General features: G+C 38.3%; 1 protein-coding gene and 1 non-coding gene across 4 annotated transcripts in view; one reads left to right on the forward strand and one right to left on the reverse strand.

Annotated features, from left to right (window-relative positions):
• Nucleotides 1-23,380, reverse strand: part of SLC25A17 (solute carrier family 25 member 17) — a 63,601-nt gene that overhangs the window by 8,770 nt on the left and 31,451 nt on the right. For 2 of the 3 annotated variants that reach the window (XM_045520629.2, XM_074375600.1), the window contains exons 6-8: nucleotides 23,180-23,325; nucleotides 22,999-23,094; nucleotides 21,279-21,361 (exon numbers count right to left, since the gene is read on the reverse strand). In XM_045520629.2, coding sequence (XP_045376585.1) covers nucleotides 21,279-21,361; nucleotides 22,999-23,094; nucleotides 23,180-23,325 — 325 coding nt within the window. Of the gene's footprint in view, nucleotides 1-1,903; nucleotides 13,962-14,392; nucleotides 16,440-21,278; nucleotides 21,362-22,998; nucleotides 23,095-23,179; nucleotides 23,326-23,380 lie in introns of those variants that run through there. The other variant, XM_074375601.1, reaches the window with a different exon arrangement.
• On the forward strand, nucleotides 3,436-3,508 carry TRNAA-CGC (transfer RNA alanine (anticodon CGC)). Its single transcript has one exon. It is a non-coding gene; the product is annotated as a tRNA-Ala (tRNA).

Raw genomic sequence — 23,380 nt, forward strand, 5'->3', positions numbered from 1 at the left:
TCAGGTACTTGCTTGAGTCTGATGAACATGGCCAAAGTGCACGCGCGCGCGCGTGTGTGTGTGAGAGCAAGGATGGGATGTGGTTAGAGAGGTATCCAGGGCTGAGATCACGAAGGGTTTTTGGGGCTGTGCAAAGGCTCTGGACTTGATTCTGATTTTGTTGGAAGTCACTGCAGGGATGAGAGCAGGAGAAAGACAGGATCTGATTTACATATAAAAGGATCTTTGTGGTTCCAATGTTGAGAAAGTGCATGGGGGGACTGTAGAAGCAGGGAGATCAGTTAAGAAGCTATGGCTGTGGTCTAGACAAGCGTGATGGAGGCCTGGACTTGGCAGTGGAGGGGGAGAAGGGGAGAAATGGCAGGATTTGCAATATATTCTGGAAGGATCTGCTGGTAGTGGAGTGAGAGAGAAAGAATGATTATAAGGTTTTTTATCTGAACAACTGAGTGAGTGGTGGTACCTCTCACAGACAGAAGGAGCACTGGGAGGGCAGCAGATTTTCATTCAGGAACAGAGACCACTTTTGGACACTCTCAGAAGTCTACTAACATCCAAGGGGAGATCTTTGTTGCCTGTTTCATCATGATCATCAATGTTTTCTATTCCAATAAATGGCACCACCATCCACCCAGATGTGGTGGTAATCTTCCTATCACCCCTATTTGGCCAAACCAGACATGTGACACTGAGATTACTTCTTTAGGCCCAACTTTGTAGATCTGTAAAATGAAGATATCACCACCTGCCTCATGAGGTTATTACAAAGATTAAGTGAAGCAATGTGTATGAAGCATCTAGCATCTAGGAGATCAAGAGCTCCAAAAATGAGAGATATGCTCTAGATATAGAGAGCAGTCAAATGGATATATGCAGAGAAGAATAAGCTGGAGGGAGAGAGAAAGTAAATCCATTTCCTGGAAGGAACAGTACAAAGAAAAATGGAAATGTTTAGTAAGAAGAGAGGACTCACTGGGCACATATACGCTGTCTTTAAAAACTGGAAGGGTTGTCATTGGAAGAGTAACATTTCTTTACAGTTTCACTGAACAGACAGAAGACAGAACCAGAAGACATGACTGGAAGGGAGTAACCTCAGGGAGGCAGAATTCAGCTCAGTATGTGATGGTAAATTGTTATAAGTGTTCTAAATGTGCTTGAAAATGTATTTTCTAATTTGGGGGCGATTAATTATGAGATATTGCTTAAACTCTTTAGGCTATCTAATTTTCAGAAGGAAATGTGTTAAATTTCCATTTGATTGTAGGATCTGTCACCTTTTTTTTTTTTTTTTTTTGTACTTCTGACCAACTTTGTATTACGCGTTTGAGTCTATGTTATTAGGTGCATCTAGGTTTAGGACTTTTATCTCTTCCTGGTGATTTATCCATTTTACCATTACCTCATGACTTTTCCTATCCTGCAAAATGCTCTTTCCTTTAACATCAGCCAATTTTCCTTTAGTTTAATATTTACTTGGTATGTCTATTTTCATCTCTTCACTTTCTACCTTTTTGCCTTTTTAGTGGTGTCTTACTGTGCCTACCCACCTCCCTAAAGATAACTGGTATCTTGACTTCTAGCACTGTTTTTGAAATTTATTTAAATGTAATAATATATTAAGTAACGTTTTATGTCTAGCTTCTTTCACTCAATATGGTGTGATTCATCCATGTTAGCGCACACAGCTGTATTTGTTCACTTTCATTCCTGCATATAGTAGTCTGTTGTACTAACTAATATGACAACTGTTATTTATTCACCGTTAGGTTGTTTTGACTTCTTGGCTATTATGAATAAGGCTGCTATGAACATTTACATACTGGAGAAGTAAGAGAAACAGGGAGAGTTCAACTAATGAAAACTGACTAGGAGTGGAGGTGAGGAGGAGGGGACTAGAAAAAGCCTTTAAAAAATAATTTTATTTATGATACAGCAACACCGCACACTCAACACTGATTCATTTACAACAGAGCTGAGAACCTAGGAAATAAGAGGCATTTAAGCAGCCAAACAAGGTTTTGAAAATTCCATGCACTTTTTTCAACAGGAGAATTTCTTCCACAGTTCATTTACTCTTATTTTACAAAAATTTCTGAATATCTTGGTTTTCTGGCAGACTGGTCCTCAGCATATTAGAAGTTGCCTATTAGAAGATAATGTTCTCAGAAGCAGACATATCAAGGTCAGAAAACGTGCCAATTAACAACTAGGGACAGGACAATCTGTATTTGTAAAAAGCAGATACAGAAATGCAAAACACACAGCAGTTTGGAGTGATTGTTTTGAAGGGCCAAACTATCCAATAATCTCCCAAAGGTATTACCACATTAATAGCCAACACAGTGACACACTACAGTTATGCCCAGGTTTTAAAGCAATGGTTAAGTCATATGTATTTGATTATGTTTAAAGTATCAGGGATGTTTAGCATTTTGTAAGATTTCTGTACAAATGGTTTAAACAAACCAAAGTGATAAGTGAAAACATTTTAGTGCCTAAAGAAGTAGCATTGCAAATGACGTTAGAAAAACAGTGTGTTAGTGTACTCTCACATATTCCTGAGAACAGCTAAAAGTACTGACTACAAAGCAGGTGCTTAGTCTAAGTTAACTGACTAACTGCAAGCAAAGAACCATGGAGGGAATCTACAAAAAACCCCACAACTAACATCAGGCTCAGTTGTGAAACATTGGCTGTTTTCTCCCTATGATCAGGATCAAGTCAAGGATATCTGCTCTAACCACTTCTATTCAACATTGTATTGGAAGTTCTAGCCAGAGCAATTAGGCAAGAAAAATAAAGGAAAGGCATCCAGATTGGAAAGAAAGATGTAAAAAGTCTTTTATGTTCAGATGACACAATCTTGTATATAGAAAATCCTAAGGAATTCAGTAAAAAAAAAAAAACTATTAGAACTAATAAATAAATTCAGCAAGGTTATAGGATACAAGATCAATATACAAAAATTAGTTGTATTTCTATACACTTGCAACAAACAATCTGAAAGTGAAATTAAGAAAGCAATTCCATTTACAACAGCATCAAAAGAATACCATGCTTTTATACTTTGAAAACTACAAAACTACAAAAAATTTTAAAAGATCTAAATAAATGGAAAAGATATTTCATGCTCATGGATCCAAAGATGGAAATATTCACCAAGTGGATACACAGACTCAGTGCAATCCCTATCAGAATCCCAGCTGTTTTTGTTTTGTTTTAGAGAAACTGATAAGTTGATTCTAAAGTTCAAGTGGAATTTTAAGGGACCTAAACCAGCCAAAACAATCCTGAAAAAGAACAAAGTTGGAGGATTCATACTTTTAAAAGTTCCTGCAAAGCTATAGTAATCAAGTTAGTGTGGTGCTGGCATAAGGATAGACACATAGGTGAATAGAATAGAACTGAGAAATAAATTCATGTGTCTAGGCAGGAGGGTATAGCTCAGTGGTAGGGTGCGGGTCTCGCATGCACAGGGTCCTGGGTTCAATCCCCAGTACCTCCATTAAAAAATAAATAAACCTAATTATCTCCTCCCAACCAAAAAAAAATTAGTAAATAAAATAAAATAAAGTGATGTTATAAAAAAAAATTCATGTATCTATAGTCAAGTGATTTTTAACAAGGGTGCCAAGATCATTCAATGGGGAAAGAATAGTCTTTTCAACAAATGGGGCTGAGACAACTGAACAAAAATTGAAGTTGGAACCTTATCTCATACCACATACAAAAGTTAACTAAAAATGTATCAAAGACCTAAATGCAAGAGCTAAAACTATAAAACTCTTAGAAGAAAACATAGAAGTAAATCTTCATGAATTTGAATTTGGCAGCGGATTCTTAGACATGCCACAAAGATGTGAGCAACAAAAGAAAATACATATAAATCAGACTAGATGAAAATTTAGAACTTTTGTGTTTCAAAGGACACTCTCAAGAAAGTGAAAATATAATCCACAGAATGGGAGAAAATACATGCAAATCATGTATCTGGTAAGGGACTTACCAGAATATGTGAAGAATTCTTATGACTCAATAATAAAAAGATAAAAAAATGTAATTAAAGAAATGAACAAAAGAACTGAGTGGACATTTCTCCAAAGAGGATATACAAATGACCAATTAACATACGCAAAGAAATCTGACATTATTGGTCATCAGGAAAATGCAAATCAAAACCACTATAAAATACAACTTCACACCCACTAGGATAAGCAAGATAATAACAAGTGCTGGCAAGGATGTGAAGAAATTGGAACTCTCATACATTGCCTATAGGAATGTAAAATGGGGTAGCCACTTTGGAAAACAATCTGGCAGTTCCTCAAATGATTAAACACAGAGTTACCACATGACCAAGCAATTCCACTTCTAGGTATACACCCAAGAGAAATGAAAACATATATCCACACAAAAATTTGTACCTGAATGTTTACAGTAGCATTGTTCATAGTAGCCAAAGGGTGGAAACAATCCAAATATCCATCAACAGATAAATGGATAAAATAATGTTGTATATTCATAAAATGGAATATTATTCAGCCATAAAAAGTACTGACACATGCTACAACTTTAATGAATATTAAAAGCATTATGCTCATTGAAAGAATCCAGCCACAAAAGCCCACATGTATGATTCCCTTCACATGAAAGTCTAGAACAGGGGACTCCAGAGACAGAATATGGATTAGTGGTTGCTTAATGGAGAGTGGGAGGCAGGGAATCAGGAGATGAGGACGTGATACCCAAAGGGTATAGTATTTCTTTTTGAGATTATGAAAATGCTCTAAAATTGACTGTGGTGATGGTGCCATATATCTGTGAATATATTAAGAACTATTGAATTGTACACCTTAAATTGGTGAATTATATGGAATGTGAATTATATCTCAATAAAACTGTTACAAAAAAGAGCAGCACCACCACTAAGGATGAGCTCATAAACAAAAATAGAAAAGAAAAAAAGAAGAAAAATGAAAAAATGTTTGCTTAACGTACTTTAGTTTTCACTGGTCATGTCTAAATTCAGTTCTGAACCAGGCTCTGATCTGGGGAAGTCTGATACCTTGATGTCAGTGGGGATCAGGGCACCAAGCTCATGAGTGGGTGTAGAATCACAGCAGCCTCTAGACACTGCATGCTGGACATAGAATGGTCAGGAAGGCCCTGTTTATGGCTTCCCAATAATCTGGCTGGAATCAGTATTTTGGAATTTGGTTCAGCACGTGCAAAGCCCAATCCAGCATCTCAGATAAAGGAGATACTGCTTGTGAGGATGGCGAATCAACTTTAAACATGGAGTTTGTGAAGTCTGAGCAGAGAAAGGGTAGTATTGTATCATCTGCTGCACAGTCAAATACAAAGGCCCAAAGCTGAGAGAAGAGTCTCAGTTATCATAATAACGTATGCATATACTTAATATCACATATACATCCCCTTGGCTGTTGACATTACGCTGCACTCTAGCCCTTCTCCACCTCTGCACAGCTTGGTGTTCTCCTGCTCTGATTCTCTCCCGCCTTCCTCACATCAGCACGTGCACACACTGTATGAAGGCTCTCTCACGTGGATGCCGGTAACTAAAATATCATTGGAGTATGTTAGATGCATGTGCTCCCTACGCTATGTTGTTTACAGCACTTATCTGTACCTAAAATCACCTTACTGGTTTCCATGCTCACTGTCTGTCTCCCTCTATTCCAACTCAAGTTCCACAAGAGCAGGGACCCCATCTGTTTTGCTCCCAGTGTATCCCTCTGCTCAGCAAAGTGGCTGGCACACGGCAGATGCTCAAAAATTATTTGTTGACTTCTTCTTCTTCCTTTTTTTTTTTTTTGTTGACTTCTTGATCAGCAGTATCTTTGGTACAAGGAAACAGTACTTGTTAAGGACCATTATTAAGTCTAACTGTCGGGTACCGGAGACACAAAAATAAGAACTGCACTCCAGGAACAGAAGCAACAGAGGAATAATGGGACAAGGATGACACCAGCACCCTTGTTTTCATCACACAGTATTCTTTCTGCTTACACACTCCTAAGCTTATGCACTTATTTCTTGGCTCCCTTCTGCCTGGACACAGCTGACACTTTATTCAGTTTAGACTAAGGTAGGGTTACATCTACCATGTTGTATTTAGTGTGCTGAAATTACTAAGACACTAAATCTTAGGAAAGCTATGTCTTACTTTTTATCAAAATACAATATTATCACAGAGATGGCAACTCTACGTACTCTGGCTTAGACAAACCTAAATTCAACACAATACCCCACCTCCCTCAATATATATACTCAAATATATATACTCACTGGACAAATATTTACAGAGTACTCCTAGTAAGGCCTGGGATATAGTAATGGTGATGAGGATTCAGAGCTTCTAACCTACTGAGAGAGGTAGGTAAGTAAATAGAGAAATATAACCATACAGAAGTTACTTGATAGAGCTCTAGCCAGGGTATTATGTTCCCAAAACTACCAGAGAAATGAAACGCACACAGAGACCTTTGTGTTAGGGACATCCTTACCCAAACTCCATACTCAAACGACAGGCCTGTTCTTCTTTACACGGGCATTATTGTTTAAAACATACCTTAGGGAAAGATGCAGGGACTCATAGGCTTGAAAGAGTTAAAGTCCCAGTAAATATGTCAACCAAGTAGTGCAAAAGAATCTATTTTTTTTCATTGCTTGCATACTGAATCTACCTTCCAGCTTGGAAAAAAGAAAATATTAGTAAGCTTTTGAACTTATTTGCTAAGTTGTTTATTAAACTAAGTAATCAAGAGGGAAGGGAAATAGTTCAGTGGTAGAGCACATGCGTAGCATGCACGAGGTCCTGGGTTCAATCCCCAGTACCTCCATTTAAAAAAAAGAAAAAGGTGTTGTGGGGGAGGATGGGATTTGGAGTCAGAAGACCTCTGTCCGAGTGCAACTCTGTCACTAGCTGTGTAACCGTGAACAAGTCCTTTCACCATCTGAATCCATCTCCCCACCTATAAAATGGAGGTATCATCTGCCCAGTTCAACTCAGAGGTATGAAGTGGGTACCAAGTAAGACAGTAGATGCCAGGTGGTTTTATAAACTACATATAAAGATTAGTCATTATTCATATTTGTACGCCAGTGCTTAATAAGTGCCTAGTACAAATGTACTAAAAAATATCTGTGAAATAAATTAGTATCTCAAATGCTCCTGGGGCACAGATCAATGGGAGCTCTAGCTGGCCACAACTTAGAAGCCTCAAGACTTAAAAATTTTATTTCAAATTATGTGGGAAGGTTTATCTGTTTACATTAAAAAAAAAACACCCCATTTGTTTAGTAAAGATTTTAACTGATTTTTAAATTCATGGTTTGTCAAAATGCCTTTTACCTCTTCTCCCTGCTGTTCTGCCTTTTAATCATTTTCCTACCTATTGGCGCTTCTATCAGATGGTAAACAAAAACGAGGCAGTTACTCAACTGTGGATCAGTCAATTTTGCAAGTTTTTATTAGTGTCAATAAAGACCAGTAAATTGGTGGATGCTACTGGACAAAAATTGTGCCTGTTGTTTCTCTGCCTTCAATTTCTATTGATATTGAGAGCTGCTGGCTTTATTATCTGGCCACAAGAAGGTTATAAATTAGGGGTGACAAATTTAGGCATATGCCTGGGAAAAGGAAAAAGTAAAAGAGTATAATTTCAGCAGACTACCACCTACTTTGCTCTTTGCTTTTACAGATAAAAGGGTATTTCAAGGTAGTGTTTCACCAAGTTCAAGCCACAGGTCCTACTCAGATTGCTCATCGAGTCTAAGAATGCTTCTGCTTTTGGTTTAATGGGAAACAAATTTCACCAGGCATCCCTGACAGCAGTGGTTTTATAATAAAGATGAGAGAGGCCGACTGCAATGCCCTCTGGTGGCCTAAAGGTTTCTTCATATCTGCAACTACAAAAAACCCAAAACCAAAACCAGCCATTTCCTATCAAACAGCTTACTTATAAATTAAAAAGTCAAGAAAGATAAATTGTAAAAGTCACTTTGATATTCATAACCATCACAATCATAAAGCATTTCTACAGAGACACTTGTCCAGTGTAACCCCATATTCATGGTGGTTGGAGTGAAGATGCAGAGACTTGCAGAAAGAACACTGGCTTACAGCCATCGTAGGAGGATTAAATAAGATACGAGACAGCACCATCTAGTATGGCAGTGGTGCATGGCAGGTGCTCAATAAACGATCATACTTCAGGGTGTGACAGTTAATGATCCCAACCATCTGCGGAAAGAAATCTTTCAGCAAATCTAAACTCCTATAACACTTACTTTCGATATACCTCATTTAACTCAGAATTTCATCAGGTTTTTATGAGAATTAAATGAAAAAGTATGTAAAGCTCAGCCCCTGGCGTACAATGCTTCTTCCCTATCACACTAAAATGCAATTTCTCCTGCAGCTTGCCAAAGTAGAGGTGACGAAAGAAAATGTTATCAAATGGAGTCCAAAATGACAATGAACATAAAGGACTAGATGGGGTGGAGTTTTAATTTAATAACACAATGTCATAGCATACTTTTTGACCTGGTAACTGGGTTCCTGGAAATTTCTCTTAAAGAAGTAATCAGAAAACATAAAAGGAGTCATATATTAAGGGTTTTATCACATTATTTATAATAGCAAAAAATTAGACACAACCTAGAAGTCCATCAATAGGAGTCTAACTAAATAATGATACATTCATACAATGCAAGTCTATGTAACAACTTCTTAATCATGACATATTTACTGACAAATTATATTTGAGATGAAAAAGTTACAAAACTAGCCATAGTTTGATCTCATTTAAAAAACACTATAAGATGACTGGATAAAAAAGTTGTGGTATACACACACACACACACAATGGAATATTGCTCAGCCATAAAAGAATAAAATAATGTCATTTGCAGCCACATGGATGGCCCTGGAGATTGCCGTACTAAGTGAAATAAGCCAGAAAAAGAGAAAAATACTACATGACATCACTTATATGTGGGATCTAAAAAAAAAAAAAGACACAAATAAACTTATTTACAAAACAGAAATAGACTCATAGACATAGAAAACAAACTTATGGTTATGGGGGGGCGAAGTAGGGGGTGAGGGATAAATTGGGAATTTGGGATTTACAGATACTAACTACTATATATAAAATAGATAAACAACAAGGTCCTATTGTATAGCACAGAGAACTACATTCAATACCTTGTAATAGCCTATAATGAAAAAGAATATGAAAAGGAATATACATATGTACCACTGAATCACTATGCTGCATACCAGAAACTAACACAACATTGTAAACTGACTCTACTTCAATTAAAAAAAACCCTGTCTATAAATATACCTGTAAATGTATACATTTTAACAAGTCTGAAAATAGAGAAACTAAAATATTAGCATTTATTTCTAGGCAGTAGGAACATAGGAAGATATATAAAAACACATGTATACAGGAATATATCTTTACTCTCTTCATTCTTTTCAGAATTCTCTGAAAAATTTTAATGGCTGCATATTATTTTTGTAAAAGACCTTTCTAAAACTAAAAAAAACCACTTTAAACCAAAATAGAATATATAGATACATCCCAGCAGTACAAGCCAGTGAGAGATTACTGGAGAGAACATCAGGAGGTGTGAATTCCTGTTTTTGACTCCCAAACCTTTGCTATGTGACCTGAGTCAGATCTGTGTTTCAATTTCCCCATCTATAAGATATAAAAATAATGAAAATAATTCTCATAATAGAAAGAACAAAGTGAGAATGAATGCACTAGGGAAAAAAAAATCTGTAAATGCCACATCTATAAACTTGCTGCAAATTGAAACAGAAATAGAGAGGACGTTCTCAGTTTTTAAATTCCCCTTTCCTTAAGTCATCACTGCTTTCATAATTTTTAACACACTGACACATGCACGATAAAGCACTTAGGGTTTTAGCCTCAACTGGGCTCTGAACTATTTTCTAAGGAAACATGTCCCCACTGATCAAGATAAAGTATACCTCCAGACCTTGACAGTAACAGCAACTCACAGTAAGCCTACACCGCTTGCTGGCCAATCTTCACAGAGGCAGAACTAAGCAATTCATGTTATGTCTAATTTTCAAAGTACGTTTAAAATTGGATTTTAAATTCATAGCATGCAGGGGATGTATCTTCTTTGTTTAGACCCCAATCTAACTGCAGACAAAACAGTTCAGTAGGATAAGGGTCCTGGTCATCTCCTCTCCCTTGCTGCAGGTTCTCAGTGACCCCTGTTCTCACATGTGTCCCCCTCAGAGATATAGGTTGGGAAGCTTCTGGATCTAATTCAAACCAACGTACAGTAAGGAGTCATCCTCTTTCTACTTTGCAAATGCTACTTACTGCCTCTGTTAGGAAGGTGCTCTACCCACTACTTGGTGTGTTCTAATTCAAATGTTGCCTTCTGATTACACAGACCAAGACAGAGCTGGGCCCAACCTCTCCATGCTCCCAAAGCACCTCCTGAACATTCACATTTCTTATCAGAACTCATCAGTGGTAGAATTCCAAGCTGTTTTTTGTTTGACTCCATGCAGAACAGTGAACTACGTAAAAGCAGAGATTGGGTATTACACATCCGATAATCTCAACAATTGATGTAATGCTTGGATATGGGAGGTAATAAAAAATGATTTCTTGAATAAATGAATGGAATGCTTTTCCTAGAATAGGAATTTGCAATTTAATAAGGTCCTCCATATAGCACCCACATATGGAGTCACTTATTTGGCTGGCCATCTACTTTGTCAATAGGTTCTACAGAAACTAAAGAAAACCAAGAATGAAGTACACATGAAAGAATTAGATAAGCAATACTACTATGGCAGATAACTTTGGTGAGTCCAATTAAAGCAAAGAAATAATGAATCTTTAAAGATTAAAAAAGCCAACTGAATAGCAAAATAAAGTATGCTTCAAAAAAGTATGAACTAATTAGTCTAAGGGAAAGAAATATGAAAAACTGATAATCAACAACCAAGAAAATGCCAGGCTACAAGAATTCTAAAAACATGTAAACTCTTTTTTGTGTGTGTGCGAGGGGAGGTAATTAGGTTTATTTATTTACTTTTTTTTTTTTTTTTTGATGGAGGCACTAGAGATTGAATCCAGGACCTCAAGCATACTAGGCATGCACTCTACCACTGAGCTACACCCTCCCCACTAAGAACATGTAAACTTAATTAACAGATACACTTGATTGGAGAAAGGTCAGCACCATCTTCAGCCAAAAACATTCATGCAACAACTGAGTGCCTACCATGAGCAAGACATTCTGCTACCTTAAAGAACCTGGTATCCAGGAGAAGACAGAGAGACAGACAGACTACTGCAATTCAAAACTCAGTGGAGCAGGTGCAGTGATAGACATCTGCACGAAATAGTATAGGAGTACAGAGGTCTTTGAAGGTGGGTGGGTAGAAAGCTCCAGAAACGCTTTCAGGAAATCTGACGCCTGACCTGGGCAGGAGTTCAGCAAGAATAGTAGGAAGAGATTCCTAATACACCACAAAGTATAAATGCAGGCACTGGGGCCCCAAACAGCATGGGTTTAAGAAGCCACCCTTGGATCCAGAGGCCACAGGCTTCCCCTGAGCTTGGTAGCATCATATGGGGCTCAGATAGTTCATCACAAAAAGAATCACACGTCTCGAATCATGTGCGCCTCCAGGTTATAAAAGGGAACCACGCACTGGCTCAGAAGGCTTACTTTTATGAACAACTGAGGGATGTACTGAGGCAAAGTAGAAAGTTCTGGAGTCAGCCTACATTTTAAATCCTGACCCCCCAATCACTGAGTGACCATAGATAAGTTACTCCTGAAGCCTTAAGTAACTTACCTGTTAATGGGAATGAACCTCATATATTTAGTTATTATAAGGATATCAAGATGTATGTAAATTACTAGGCACTCAATGCATGGAAGTTCCATGACCCATTCTCATGGTTAGTTCCAAACTGAGCTTCCTTCCCTTTCCCCTTCACTACAGACTGGATCTCATTTGCTGGGTTCCACAGTTCATGCCCAGTTGTCACATACTCTTTGAGCATGTCTTCTTGAGTGCTGTGCTAGGCATTGGTACCTTGTCCCTCCTTCCCCTTGATCCTCATGTCCATCTCCTAATTTCCTCTTTACTCTGTCTTTACATAGTAATTTCCTTTCTTTTCTTTTCTCACCTAGCCCATGGATACGTTATTTTCTTGTGCATTATGTCCCAATGAACATCATTTTCAGAGGCTACGTGTGCCCCACGAACATCAGCACTAACACAAGGCCTTTTCTTTGTATAGTGGTAAAAACCCTGTTGGGGTACAATTACATTTACTGCATATGTAAATATCATACAAGTGAGCCTTCATATATATTTCGTATTCTAGTGACAGTCATCCGAGCCAGGTAAGTAATTTACCTGTCCAGAGGGAGTGCTCTCCAGAGAAGTGTGGCATTTGGAGCCATGAAGTCACTATTCTTTAGCTTTTCCAGAGAGCCAAGATGAGACACTAGTTCAGTCAGTGATTTTCTGCTATTGAACCAGTTCATATTTTACTGATTAATAATAAATGTTTGGGGGACTTACTTTGAACACTGGATAAAACATAAAATTACCGGATTTGGCTTCACTTTTGAAGATACACCAAAGCCTCCCAGAAAAGACATGTTCACAATTAAAACAAATGGAAAGAGGAAACACGGCCCCAAAGTAAAACCTAGTTGGTTTTTTTGGTTCAAACGGCATTTATCTGATGGACATTTTGACAGATGTTTAGTTACTTAAATATGGTGATCATTTTGCAATATACACATATATTGAATCATCATGTTGTACATCTGAAACTGATATGTTATGTGTCAATTACATGTCAATAGAAAACCCCGCCACTTATTAAGCCCATATATATGTCATATACTGTGCCAGGTGCATGTATGTGTTTATATCTACATCCTCATCTGTCCAACAGAAATGATTATCTTGCAAGATTAAAGGACTAAAGAAAAATAAAAAATAAATATAAAACAGCCTTGCAAGATAATCATTTCTACTGGACAGATAAACACATAAAGACTCAGAAAGGTGAGGAAATAACTTGTCTATGCCCCATAATGCTTTTAAGTGATAGAATGAAAATCTGAACCCAGGTCTGGCTCAGAATCCACAGTGCTTTCCACTGAACCGCATTTGTATCTGTTCAAACAGTCATATCCCTCATCAATAATAATAATATAATAATGGCCACCACTAACATTTATCTAGCTTTTCTCATGTGGCAAGCATTGTGCTAAGCAATTTATGTCTATGATCTCATTTAATCCTCACAATCACCCTATGAGGTAGGTTTATCAAGATCTCCATTTCACAGTTGAGGAAACTGAGTTTTATACCAGTTCAGTAATTGCTTTGTTCCCACAGCTGCTCAGGAGCAGGACCAGGGTTGAACCTGGGTCTGTCTAATTCCAGAACCTGTTCTCATAATCATTATACTAGACTATAGGAAACTCAATTCTAGTTCCAGCTCCAACCAGGCAAGACAGTGGCTCCAACCACTGTCTCAATTTCTTTGTTAATTAAATGGGGACATTATTACTTGTCCCTACTTATTTCACAGAGATATTGGGACTATAAAATGGGAAAGTGTACAAGCTTCAGGAAGGTAAATTGCTAGACAAATCCAGGCTTGTCATAAGTTTCACTCACATCTTCCCTCTCTCACGATCATAAAAAGATTTAGCTGACATCATTCGCTCTCAAACATCCTCTGAAGTGGGTAGTGAGTATTATTATCTCCACTTATCAAAGAGCTGAAGCACAAGGCGATGACGTAACTTGCTAGTCAATAAAACCCGAGATTCTAACGCCCACTGCTTATGTTCTTATGGTGAATCCTATTTCTGCGTTTCAAGCTTAACTGTGAAAGAAACAAGCGTGGAAATATTAGTGTCCACTTCAACACACAGATTAAATACTTACAGAAATTAAATTTTCTACTGCAGTGACACTAATATAAATCTCTAAGGCTCTTACTCCTCACATTCTAAAGAAACTGCATAAAGACTCAAAAAGAAAATCTTTCCATTTCCCTAGCATAGGTTTCAACTCCTTAGCTTTCTCACATAAGTTATTATTAGTCAAAGGTTACAAAACTGAGTGAGTCATTACCTAGTTTCAACTATGTAGTGAGTCTGGTAGCTTCCAAAGGGGACACAAAACCTCAGTATGAAATTGTTCCCTCATAAAATCAGAAAAAAAGAAGCATCAAATACATTGTCACATCATAAACATCTAATGTAACTATATAACTTGACTTGGAAATTATTTTAACAAATCAACCTATAATACCTTGAGTTCAAAATTCAAGTTCCAAGGCAAACAGCATAGTTAAAACAGTAACAAAAGTACACATGGCACCTTTATGATCATTCTTTTCCTGTGGGGAACTATGTTCAATATCTTGTAGTAACCTATAATGAAAAAGAATATGAAAACAAACATATGTATGTATACGTATGATGGAAACATGCTGTACACCAGAAACTGACACAACATTGCAAACTGACTATACTTCAATTTAAAAAAAAGTAGTAATAGGGCCAATCCTCTGTCTTTAATTCTCTAGCTTAAACAGGGGAGTGTTCAGTCTAGTTCCAGATTATTAGTTCCTCTTAAGTCTTGCTTTCTGGAACAACATAACAATCTTTCAATTACTACTAGTTTAATAATCACATATTTTGAAATTACCACAGGGACCAGAGGGGAAATAAGAGAAAGGAAACTTCCACTCTCAAAATTGAACTTAAATACTGAAGTCCATAGACACTTCATTACCACTCTCTCTGACTCTGAATGAATTAGACTTATAAATGAAAAACCTGTCATTTTGTTATAGGGACAAAAACCAAGTTAAGAACCCAAAGAGCTGTTGTTCTACTAATGTCAAGAGAGTTTGCTTCTTGAGTGCCCTGAAATGTCTAAATTCATTCCTGGCCACATAACAAAAGTCCATCCAACCTCAATACGTGCTATGTGGCAAAAGTAAATGACGACTAGGACTCCCAGCTTTTTCAGAGGTTGTTTTAATACATTAGTCTATCTTTCCTTTGAGAACAATCTGTTTTGGTTTCTATAATTGAAACCAATTTTATCTCTTGTGGGGTCAGGGGCTCCTAAGGTCCCTTGAACTTTAATGAGAGTACAAATCACCTGGGTATCTTGTTAAAATGCAGAATATGACCCAGAAGGTCTGGGACTGCATGTCCAACAAGCTCCCAGGTGATGTCAATGCTACTCAGAGACACAACGCTCTGAGCAGCAGGACTCTAAGGAATGTTTCCAAAAAGAAATAACCGCAATCAGATGTTTATTCTTAAAACATACAGCCTCTCCCAGGAGTTTGTAAAGAAAGATGATATTCCAGAGCCTAAACAAAGTGTCTGCTCCCTCCCCCTTTTCTGTGATTCTTATCAGCTGGCTGCAAACCCAATGTAATACTGTAATAAGGGCAACGTCTAAGAATGTCTTTTGTGCTGACAATTTATTGGGGTTTGTATGGATGAATTTATGAAACCTCAAGTTTTGTAATAAAAAATTGATTCAAAATAAATATTTTTAATTACATCAAATACTAAAGAATAAGTGATGTTTACAAATAGTTTAAAAGAGAATCATTTGGGATTAATAATTTTCACTTCCCCCACAAAATAAATAGCTCACACACTGAAGAAGACACCTTTCTTTAAGCAGGAGAAAACAACCCCAACAAAAAAAGTCATGCCCATGGCATAGCCATAACATTTTTAGCAAGGAAAGTGCCAAGATGAAGACTTACAAAAGTATATGAGAGGAATTACATGGTAGCAAATTTGTCCTAGAACCTGGGGGAGGGTCCTGGGAGACAGAATGGCTGGTAAATTTAAGAAAGATTTTCACTGGAAAAGATTATACATGAGGGTCATAGTCCATTCCCCTCAAGAAACCAATAAACCCCACAAACTGTCATTTTTAGGTTTTCAATAATGTTTTCTTTTCATATGGCCATTAGTCCAACCTCCCCCACAAAATTCAACCAACCATCATCAAAATTAAGTTGGTAATGGGTCAGGCCGGCTATATCCCATGTTTAACCTTAGATGTGTTTCAAGCCAATGAGGGTAAAGTTCTCAGTGGAAGGAGCAAGTAAAAGACACACAGAAGGAAGCCCTCGTCCTGGGCACCACCGCGCGCTCGGCAGTGGAAGGGCTCTCAGGGCTTACGCACGCTCTTCAGCCCCATCACCGTGAAGGTAGCGGCCGTCAGTTTCTCATAAACAAGGAACATGAGAGCAGCAGTGAGGACTGTCTGCAGCAGTTTGGCTTCAAGGCCTTTGTAGAGCCCCATTATTCCAAAACGCCTAAAAGGGAAGAGGTTTGGAAAAAAACAGAAGATTTTCTTTATAAAAGTCAACTCCTGTTTTAAAGAAACAAACTACTTTGCAAAGGTTTATCCTTAGGATCAAAACAAGCAATGGAAGTTTTAAATATTAACAGACTTCTGTTGTTTAGGTATTTTCTATCTTTAAAGGTATTCAGGGACTGGTGAATGTTTAGTATTTCTTCATAGCCACCATTAATTTGTAGAATGCTGACAATATCCCACAGATAGGATGCAGATCCTAAAATCCTAAAATCATCTTAATGCCAAAGTCTGGGATATGACAAAGAACTTTTTAGAGCTTTACTTTAATGTTCTCCTAACTTGGCTATTTCAACCTAACAGTCCCTAAGTGGTAGGAAAGCTGCCATTTGATTTACATCATTTTAGCCTCAACAGAACTAGAGAAAGTGACAGAAATGAAAAGCTATCCAATGCTGAGTCTTCCCATACATATGACTGTCTAACCTTGAGGTTCTCAAATTTAGCGTACACCAGAATCGCCTGAAAGGCTCAGTGGACCACAGACTGCTGGGTCCAGTCCAGGGTTTCTGATTCATTCAGTCTGGAATGGGATTCAAGAATTTGCATTTCTAACATGCTCCCAGGTGAGGAGGAGGATGACACTAGCCTGGAGACCAGCCCTTTAGAACCACTGCTCCAACCACATGAAGAATGCTCCAGCTAGGACCAAGAATTCAGAGGAAATGCCGCCTCCAAAGTTCCTTGTTGAGAGTGAGTTCATCTCACATGCAAGTTCATCAGCAAGTCCAGGGCTACATATGGCAGGCAGACTGAGATATTAAAGCTAATCGAGTGCTCCATTCAGAAGCTAGTCTATGTTTTATATATTTGCTATGTATGAAAATCTATTATTTGGAACAAATCATGTCATAAATGGGAATGAAAGCCTTAACTCATGATTTCTAGTTCATTGACCAACTTGAATTACGTTCCCCCAAGAAAGTCCACTGCAGTGTTTCTCAAGATTAGGTTTGCTGTGAGATAACAGAAAAAACATATACTGGTCTCCTTCCTCAGTTCCTGGCACAGAGTTCCTAAAACCCTCGTAATTTCCTAAGTGGTAAGAGCACTAGGAGCATTTCTTACTCTAATATTTGGCCTTTGATCCTAGTTCCTGACACAGAGCTCCTAAATCCTTTAACTTCCTGGGTGATAGCAGTGTCTTTCGTTCTAAAGGCTCTGGGAGGGCTCCTGGGTGGGGCTGGTCACCAGAAAGACCAAGCCATGATCAGAAGCTTGGGATTTTCAGCCCCACCCACCATTCTCCAGAGAGGGAAGGGGGCTGCAAAAGGAGTTAATGATGGATCATGCCCATGTGATGAAGCCTCCACAAAAATCCCCAAAGTATAGGGTTCAGAGAGCTTCCAGGTTGGTAAGCACACCCACGTACCAAGAGAGAGACGCACCCCAGCACTCCAGGGACAGCAGCCCTAGTGCTTAGGAGCCTCCCAGAGCTCTTTATCCGGCTGTTAGCCTGAACCCTTTATCATAGCCTTTAATAAACTGGTAAACATAAATAAGTGTTCCCCTGAGTTCGGTGAGCTGCTCCAGCAAACAATCGAATCCAAGAGAGAGGAGGTCACGGCAACCTCTAATCTGCAGCCAAGTCAGACAGAAGTTCTGTGTAACCTGGGGACCTACTACTTGTGACTGTCACCTGAAATGGGGGTCAGTATCATGGGAGTGAGCCCTTACTGAACCTGTGGGATCTAATGCTATCTCCAGGTAGACAGTGTCAGAATTGAGTTAAATTTTAGGGCACTCAGCTGGTATTACACAGAATTGCTTGGCGCAGGAACCCACCCCCACATCTGGTGACCAGAAGTGCCCAAAGTGAAGTGTCCTGTGTGAGCAGTAAAGGAAAGATAGACTGGTGTGAATTTTTCTCTATATCCACTCACATCAGAATCACCAGCGTCTGTTTAGAAATGAAGATTGCCAGGTCCCACCCCAGAGGGGAGGCATGAATCAGTATTTTAACAAGCACTTCAGGTGATTCTTAATCAATCAGAATTCTGGAGAGGCGAGGCATGGTATACTCTCCTGTCCGATATAGTAGCTATTAGCCACATGTGGAAATTTAAATTTAAGTAAAATTAAAAATTCAGTTCCTCAGTTGTACTGGCCATATTTCAAGTGCTTCAACAACCACATGTGGTTAGTGGTGACCCTACTGAACAGCACAGATATTTCCATCATTGTAGAACATTCTAGTGGATGAAGAAAAGTTCTTCATTCATTCATTAATAAGTTCCTGAGTGCTTACTGAGCATATGAGTTTGAACATTTGGCTCCGCCTCCATCTGCCTTGTGCTGGGAAAATCACTTTCCTTCTCTAAATCTGTTTCCTAATCTGCAAAAACTGGAATACAGTCACCCTTCCACACTCACAAGGTTGAGTGAAAACCAAACAAGATGAGAGATGTGAAAACACACTGGATCTGAAAACTATATAACCCTGCAGATTTCTAGTTAACACTATGTTCTTAATTTTCTTAACTACATCTTTCTTAACTCTCACAATGCTATGGAAATTGGTATCACTTTTTTTGGATCAATATGGCAACACTTATCAAAATTTTATACGTTCAAACTTCTTAACCAAGTGATTCTACTTGAAGGAATTTTCTCTGCAATACAATCACTCAGGTGTGCAAAGCTGAATTTATGGGCTATTCTTTTATCAGTCTTTATAAAGGCAAAACTTGGAAACAAACTAAATATTCACCATAAGTGTATTAGTCAATAAATTATGGTATGTTATGTAACAAAAAACAAGGCAGTCATTAAAAAATAATCTAATATAGATATTGATATGGAGGCTTGTTTGTAACATTAAGTTTACTTATTTTTTTTATAACATTAAGTTTATAAAAATGCAAGTTTGCAAAGCAATATTCCCATATAATCCCATTTGTATAAAAACGAATACCCAAAAATGTATGTTTTATGCAGTATTCTGGAAATCTATACACTTTTTGTTAACAGTGACTACCTCTTGGAAAAGGGAAAGGAGAGAGAGAAAACAGTAAGGATGCATGTATTTATAGCTTTCCTGACATTTAAATGACTTCAATTTAATGAGTTCTGACTGATGTACACTCGTGAAACCATCACCACATTCAACGTAGTGAACATATCCATCACCTCCAAAATTATCCTCATCTCCCTCTGTAACCGTTCCCCCTCTTCCCCTACTCTGGCCCCAGGCAACCACTGATCTGTTTTCTGTCACTATTGATCATTTGCATTTTCTAAGTTCTATGTAAGTGGAATCATACAGTATGAATTCTTTTTTGTATGACTTCTTTTACTCAGCATAATTATTTTGAGATCTATGTTGTTGCATGTATCAGTAATTCCTTCCTTCTGATTTCTGAATAGTATTCCACTGTATAGATATATCACAAATTGTACCTCCTCCCCTGATGATGGGCATTTGGGGTGTTTCCAGTTTTTGACTCTTACAAAGAAAGCTGCTATTAACATTTATGTACAGGTCTTCGTGTAGATATACTTCATTTCTCTCCAGTAAATACCTTGAAGGAGAATGGCTGGGTCTATGGTAGGTGTCGGTTTAACTTAACAGAATGTCAAACTGCATTCTTTGGAAAAAGTGGTCGTGCCATTCTGAATTCCCACTAGCACAAGAAGATTCTGGTTGCTTCACATTTTTGCCAACACTGGTTATGGTGGGCATTTAGTTTTTACTTTATACCACTTCTTTATCTTTGATTTTTTTTAATCCCAAGCATATTCTATCTTTGTAATAAGTTTATTTTCAAAATATCTTACATCTAGGAACAGTAATAAAGTTATAGCAGCTTTTGCTTCAAAGGTGCTCTGACTTATCTGACTTCCCGAGGGATCAGTTTCTTTAAATGAAACAGAGAAATGACAATAGTACCTGCCTCACAGGGCAATTGTTCAGATTAGGTGGGCTTGCCTATGCAGAGCATTCAGCACAGTGCCTGCCACACAGCGAGCACTCAAAAATGTTAGCTACTGTCATCACCATCACCACTGTTGTCACCATTATGAAGTTGTTGTAACTCTTCCTGCTCCCCCCGCTTTCCCACTCTGACTGCGGCTCTCTGATAGCTGCTTGTTTCTATCTACGAGAGGTCACAGGATATGCCACTGACGGAGCACTACTCAGCAGGATGGTCTCTACGTTAGATTATAGGAGGGCTCTCTCTTATTTTTAATTCCATGTTTCAGGTGTACAGCATTATAATTTGACATCTGTGTGCACTACACACTGATCACCACCACAAGTCTAATAACCATCCATTACGTACAGTTGACTCCTTTCATCCATTTTGCCCTCGAACCCTCTTCCTCTCTGGTAACCACCAATGTGTTCTCTGCCTCAATGAGCTTTTTTTTTTTTTTAAGATTCCACATGAAAAAAAAAAAAAAAAGATTCCACATGAGTGAAATCACATGGTATTTGTCCTTCTCCGCCTGACTTATTTCACTTAACATAATACCTACAAGGTCCAGCCATGTTGTCACAAATGGCAGGATTTCACAGGAGCATTCCCCTTCTGAAGGTGTCCTGAATATTTGTAACGAACAAAGAATAAGGCCCTGCACTTTTCTGTAATATTTCCAAAATGCTGTCATATCTCACTAAGCCCCAAAAGTGAGAAATCTGTGAGCACAGCAGGCAAGGGAGAAGTTTCTGGGCTGCCACTGCCAAGGCAGTGGTGCAAGATAAGCAAACACAACCACTTCTTGGCAGAGATGGCTGTTAAGAGAGGACAGAATGTGAAACATCTACGAAGCTCACCTTACTCGCTGGTGAAGAAGATAGAGAACATTCCGAAGACTCCCCAGGGTTCTGTTTTCTGGGTTTAGTCTGTGACGTCCAAACTGAGGAGGAAGAAAAAAAAAATCAAATAATTACTCTTTGCTACTGCTTCCTTTTTCTTAATTTCTACCTGTAAAGGAAATTATGTTGGAGTAATATCTTACAGCATAAGGTAATAAAAATATCCAATTAGTATGTAGATTTCATTAATACTCTATTTTTCAATGAAATAAATGAAATATTTCAATGAAATAAGTGAAAATAAGAAACATTTTTTCAGTGAAGCAAGCATGAGAATTTTCATTTTACAGAGAATCGTAGGGGAAAATTCTACCTCAAAATTAAAAACCATGCCCGTGATGATGTCGATATTGATGGCATGGCTTTCAGTTCTTTAAGAAGTTCTGATAAACACTCATCAATTAGAATCTCTGTAGTCCAAGCTCTTCACATTAAATCTCTGTACTACAAAAGTGTCAAAACAATTTATCTGAACGCTACTGAATTCCTTTATGTTAGCTACCAATTTAAAAATAGTACACTAGTAAAAATACTTTTAACAGAAGGTAATCATATTTTTGAACTGAAATACTTTCACTTCCACCCTCATTTTACTCATCAGCAAGTTCTTTGAATTTTTTCTCCCAAACAGACCTTGAATCTGTCCTCACCTGGTCTCTCCTCTCCACTGCTAGACTTCAAGTCCAGGCCACCATCATGTCTCCCCTGTATTACTGAAACAGCCCCCTCTTATCTCTCCACTGAACAGTCACAGTAATCTTCTCAAATTGTTAATCAGACCACATTACGCCCCAGTCTAAAGCCCTGCAAGGCTTCCCACTGTCCTCACCTACAGCCTCCCTGCTACTTCCCAATCTCCCCGAGCCACCGCCAGCCACAATGGCCTCCTTTCAGTTCCTAGGACTCACCAAGCTCTCGACACATCGCATTTCCTCCGTCTAGAATACTCTTCCTCCCGCACTTGGCACGGCTGGATCCTTAGCTGCCCTTAAGTCTTGATTTACACGTGGCTCCACAAAGGAGCCCATTCCCAGTCATGCCATTTAGGAAGCTCCCCACCATGCTGCTCTCCACTAAGTCACAGGATGCTGTTCACTTCCTGTAAGTCCTTTCCTGAACTTGTAATTATCTATATCTCGCTTATTTATCTGTTCATTCTCTCCTCTGTTACCCCTCTAAGGGCGGGGACTCTTTTATTCATCATGTGCACCCAGCTCCTCACACAGAGTGGGTGCTTAAAAGAGACGTATCTCAATGAATAAATAACTGAATGAATGAAAAACTAGAAATTTGAAAGTGCTTCAGAAAAGCTAAATCATTAATTCCTCTTGAATGAACTAAACGAATCAAGATTTTGTAAAGGATAATCTACCCTGACACCAAACAAATCAACTTGAACGAAAGGAAGGAAACTTACATTTTCCTGAGGTCCTTAAAGAACCTTCCTCCATATTTGGGTTTTCTGAGATACCATGTTACCTAAGAAATTGCAAATGTAAACTTTGTTCCAAGCCAAATAGGAAACCAACCGATAGCCCGACTGGTTAGCAAAATGTCAGACAAACGGAAAAATGGAAGAGGAATGCTCTGGCTTAACAACTGACTACTTCATTAACATTGCTTCACACAGAGAAACCACGTATTTTAGAATGTTGTTTGACTAAATCCAGGGACTCACCCTCAGGATTGACTGTACCGTCTGCATGGGATAGGTAACCGTGGTGGCAATTGCTTTGGCTATTGCACCAATGATGAACACATCCAAAGAAGAAAGCTGGAAAGCAAAGAAAGAATGAACTACATCAATCTAAACAAGAAGGTGTCAGAGATTATTTGCTGCTTTCAAAATCAGGGATTACCTTCATTCGTTTCTTTAAAAGCTGCCGTTTTAAACCTTCATAGAACATGAATTGGATGGCAGGATTGAAGACCAGCAGCAAGGAAGGAAATGTGCCATTCCATAAAGCCGAGATTCCTTCATCCCGAATGATCTGGTGAAAAGCATCTAAGCAAGAAATCAAGGACCTGTGATGACAATCCCCTAACCAGAGAAAACAACA

This window comes from Camelus bactrianus, chromosome 12, assembly GCF_048773025.1.
Source record: "Camelus bactrianus isolate YW-2024 breed Bactrian camel chromosome 12, ASM4877302v1, whole genome shotgun sequence".
Classification (NCBI taxonomy): Eukaryota; Metazoa; Chordata; class Mammalia; order Artiodactyla; family Camelidae; genus Camelus; species Camelus bactrianus.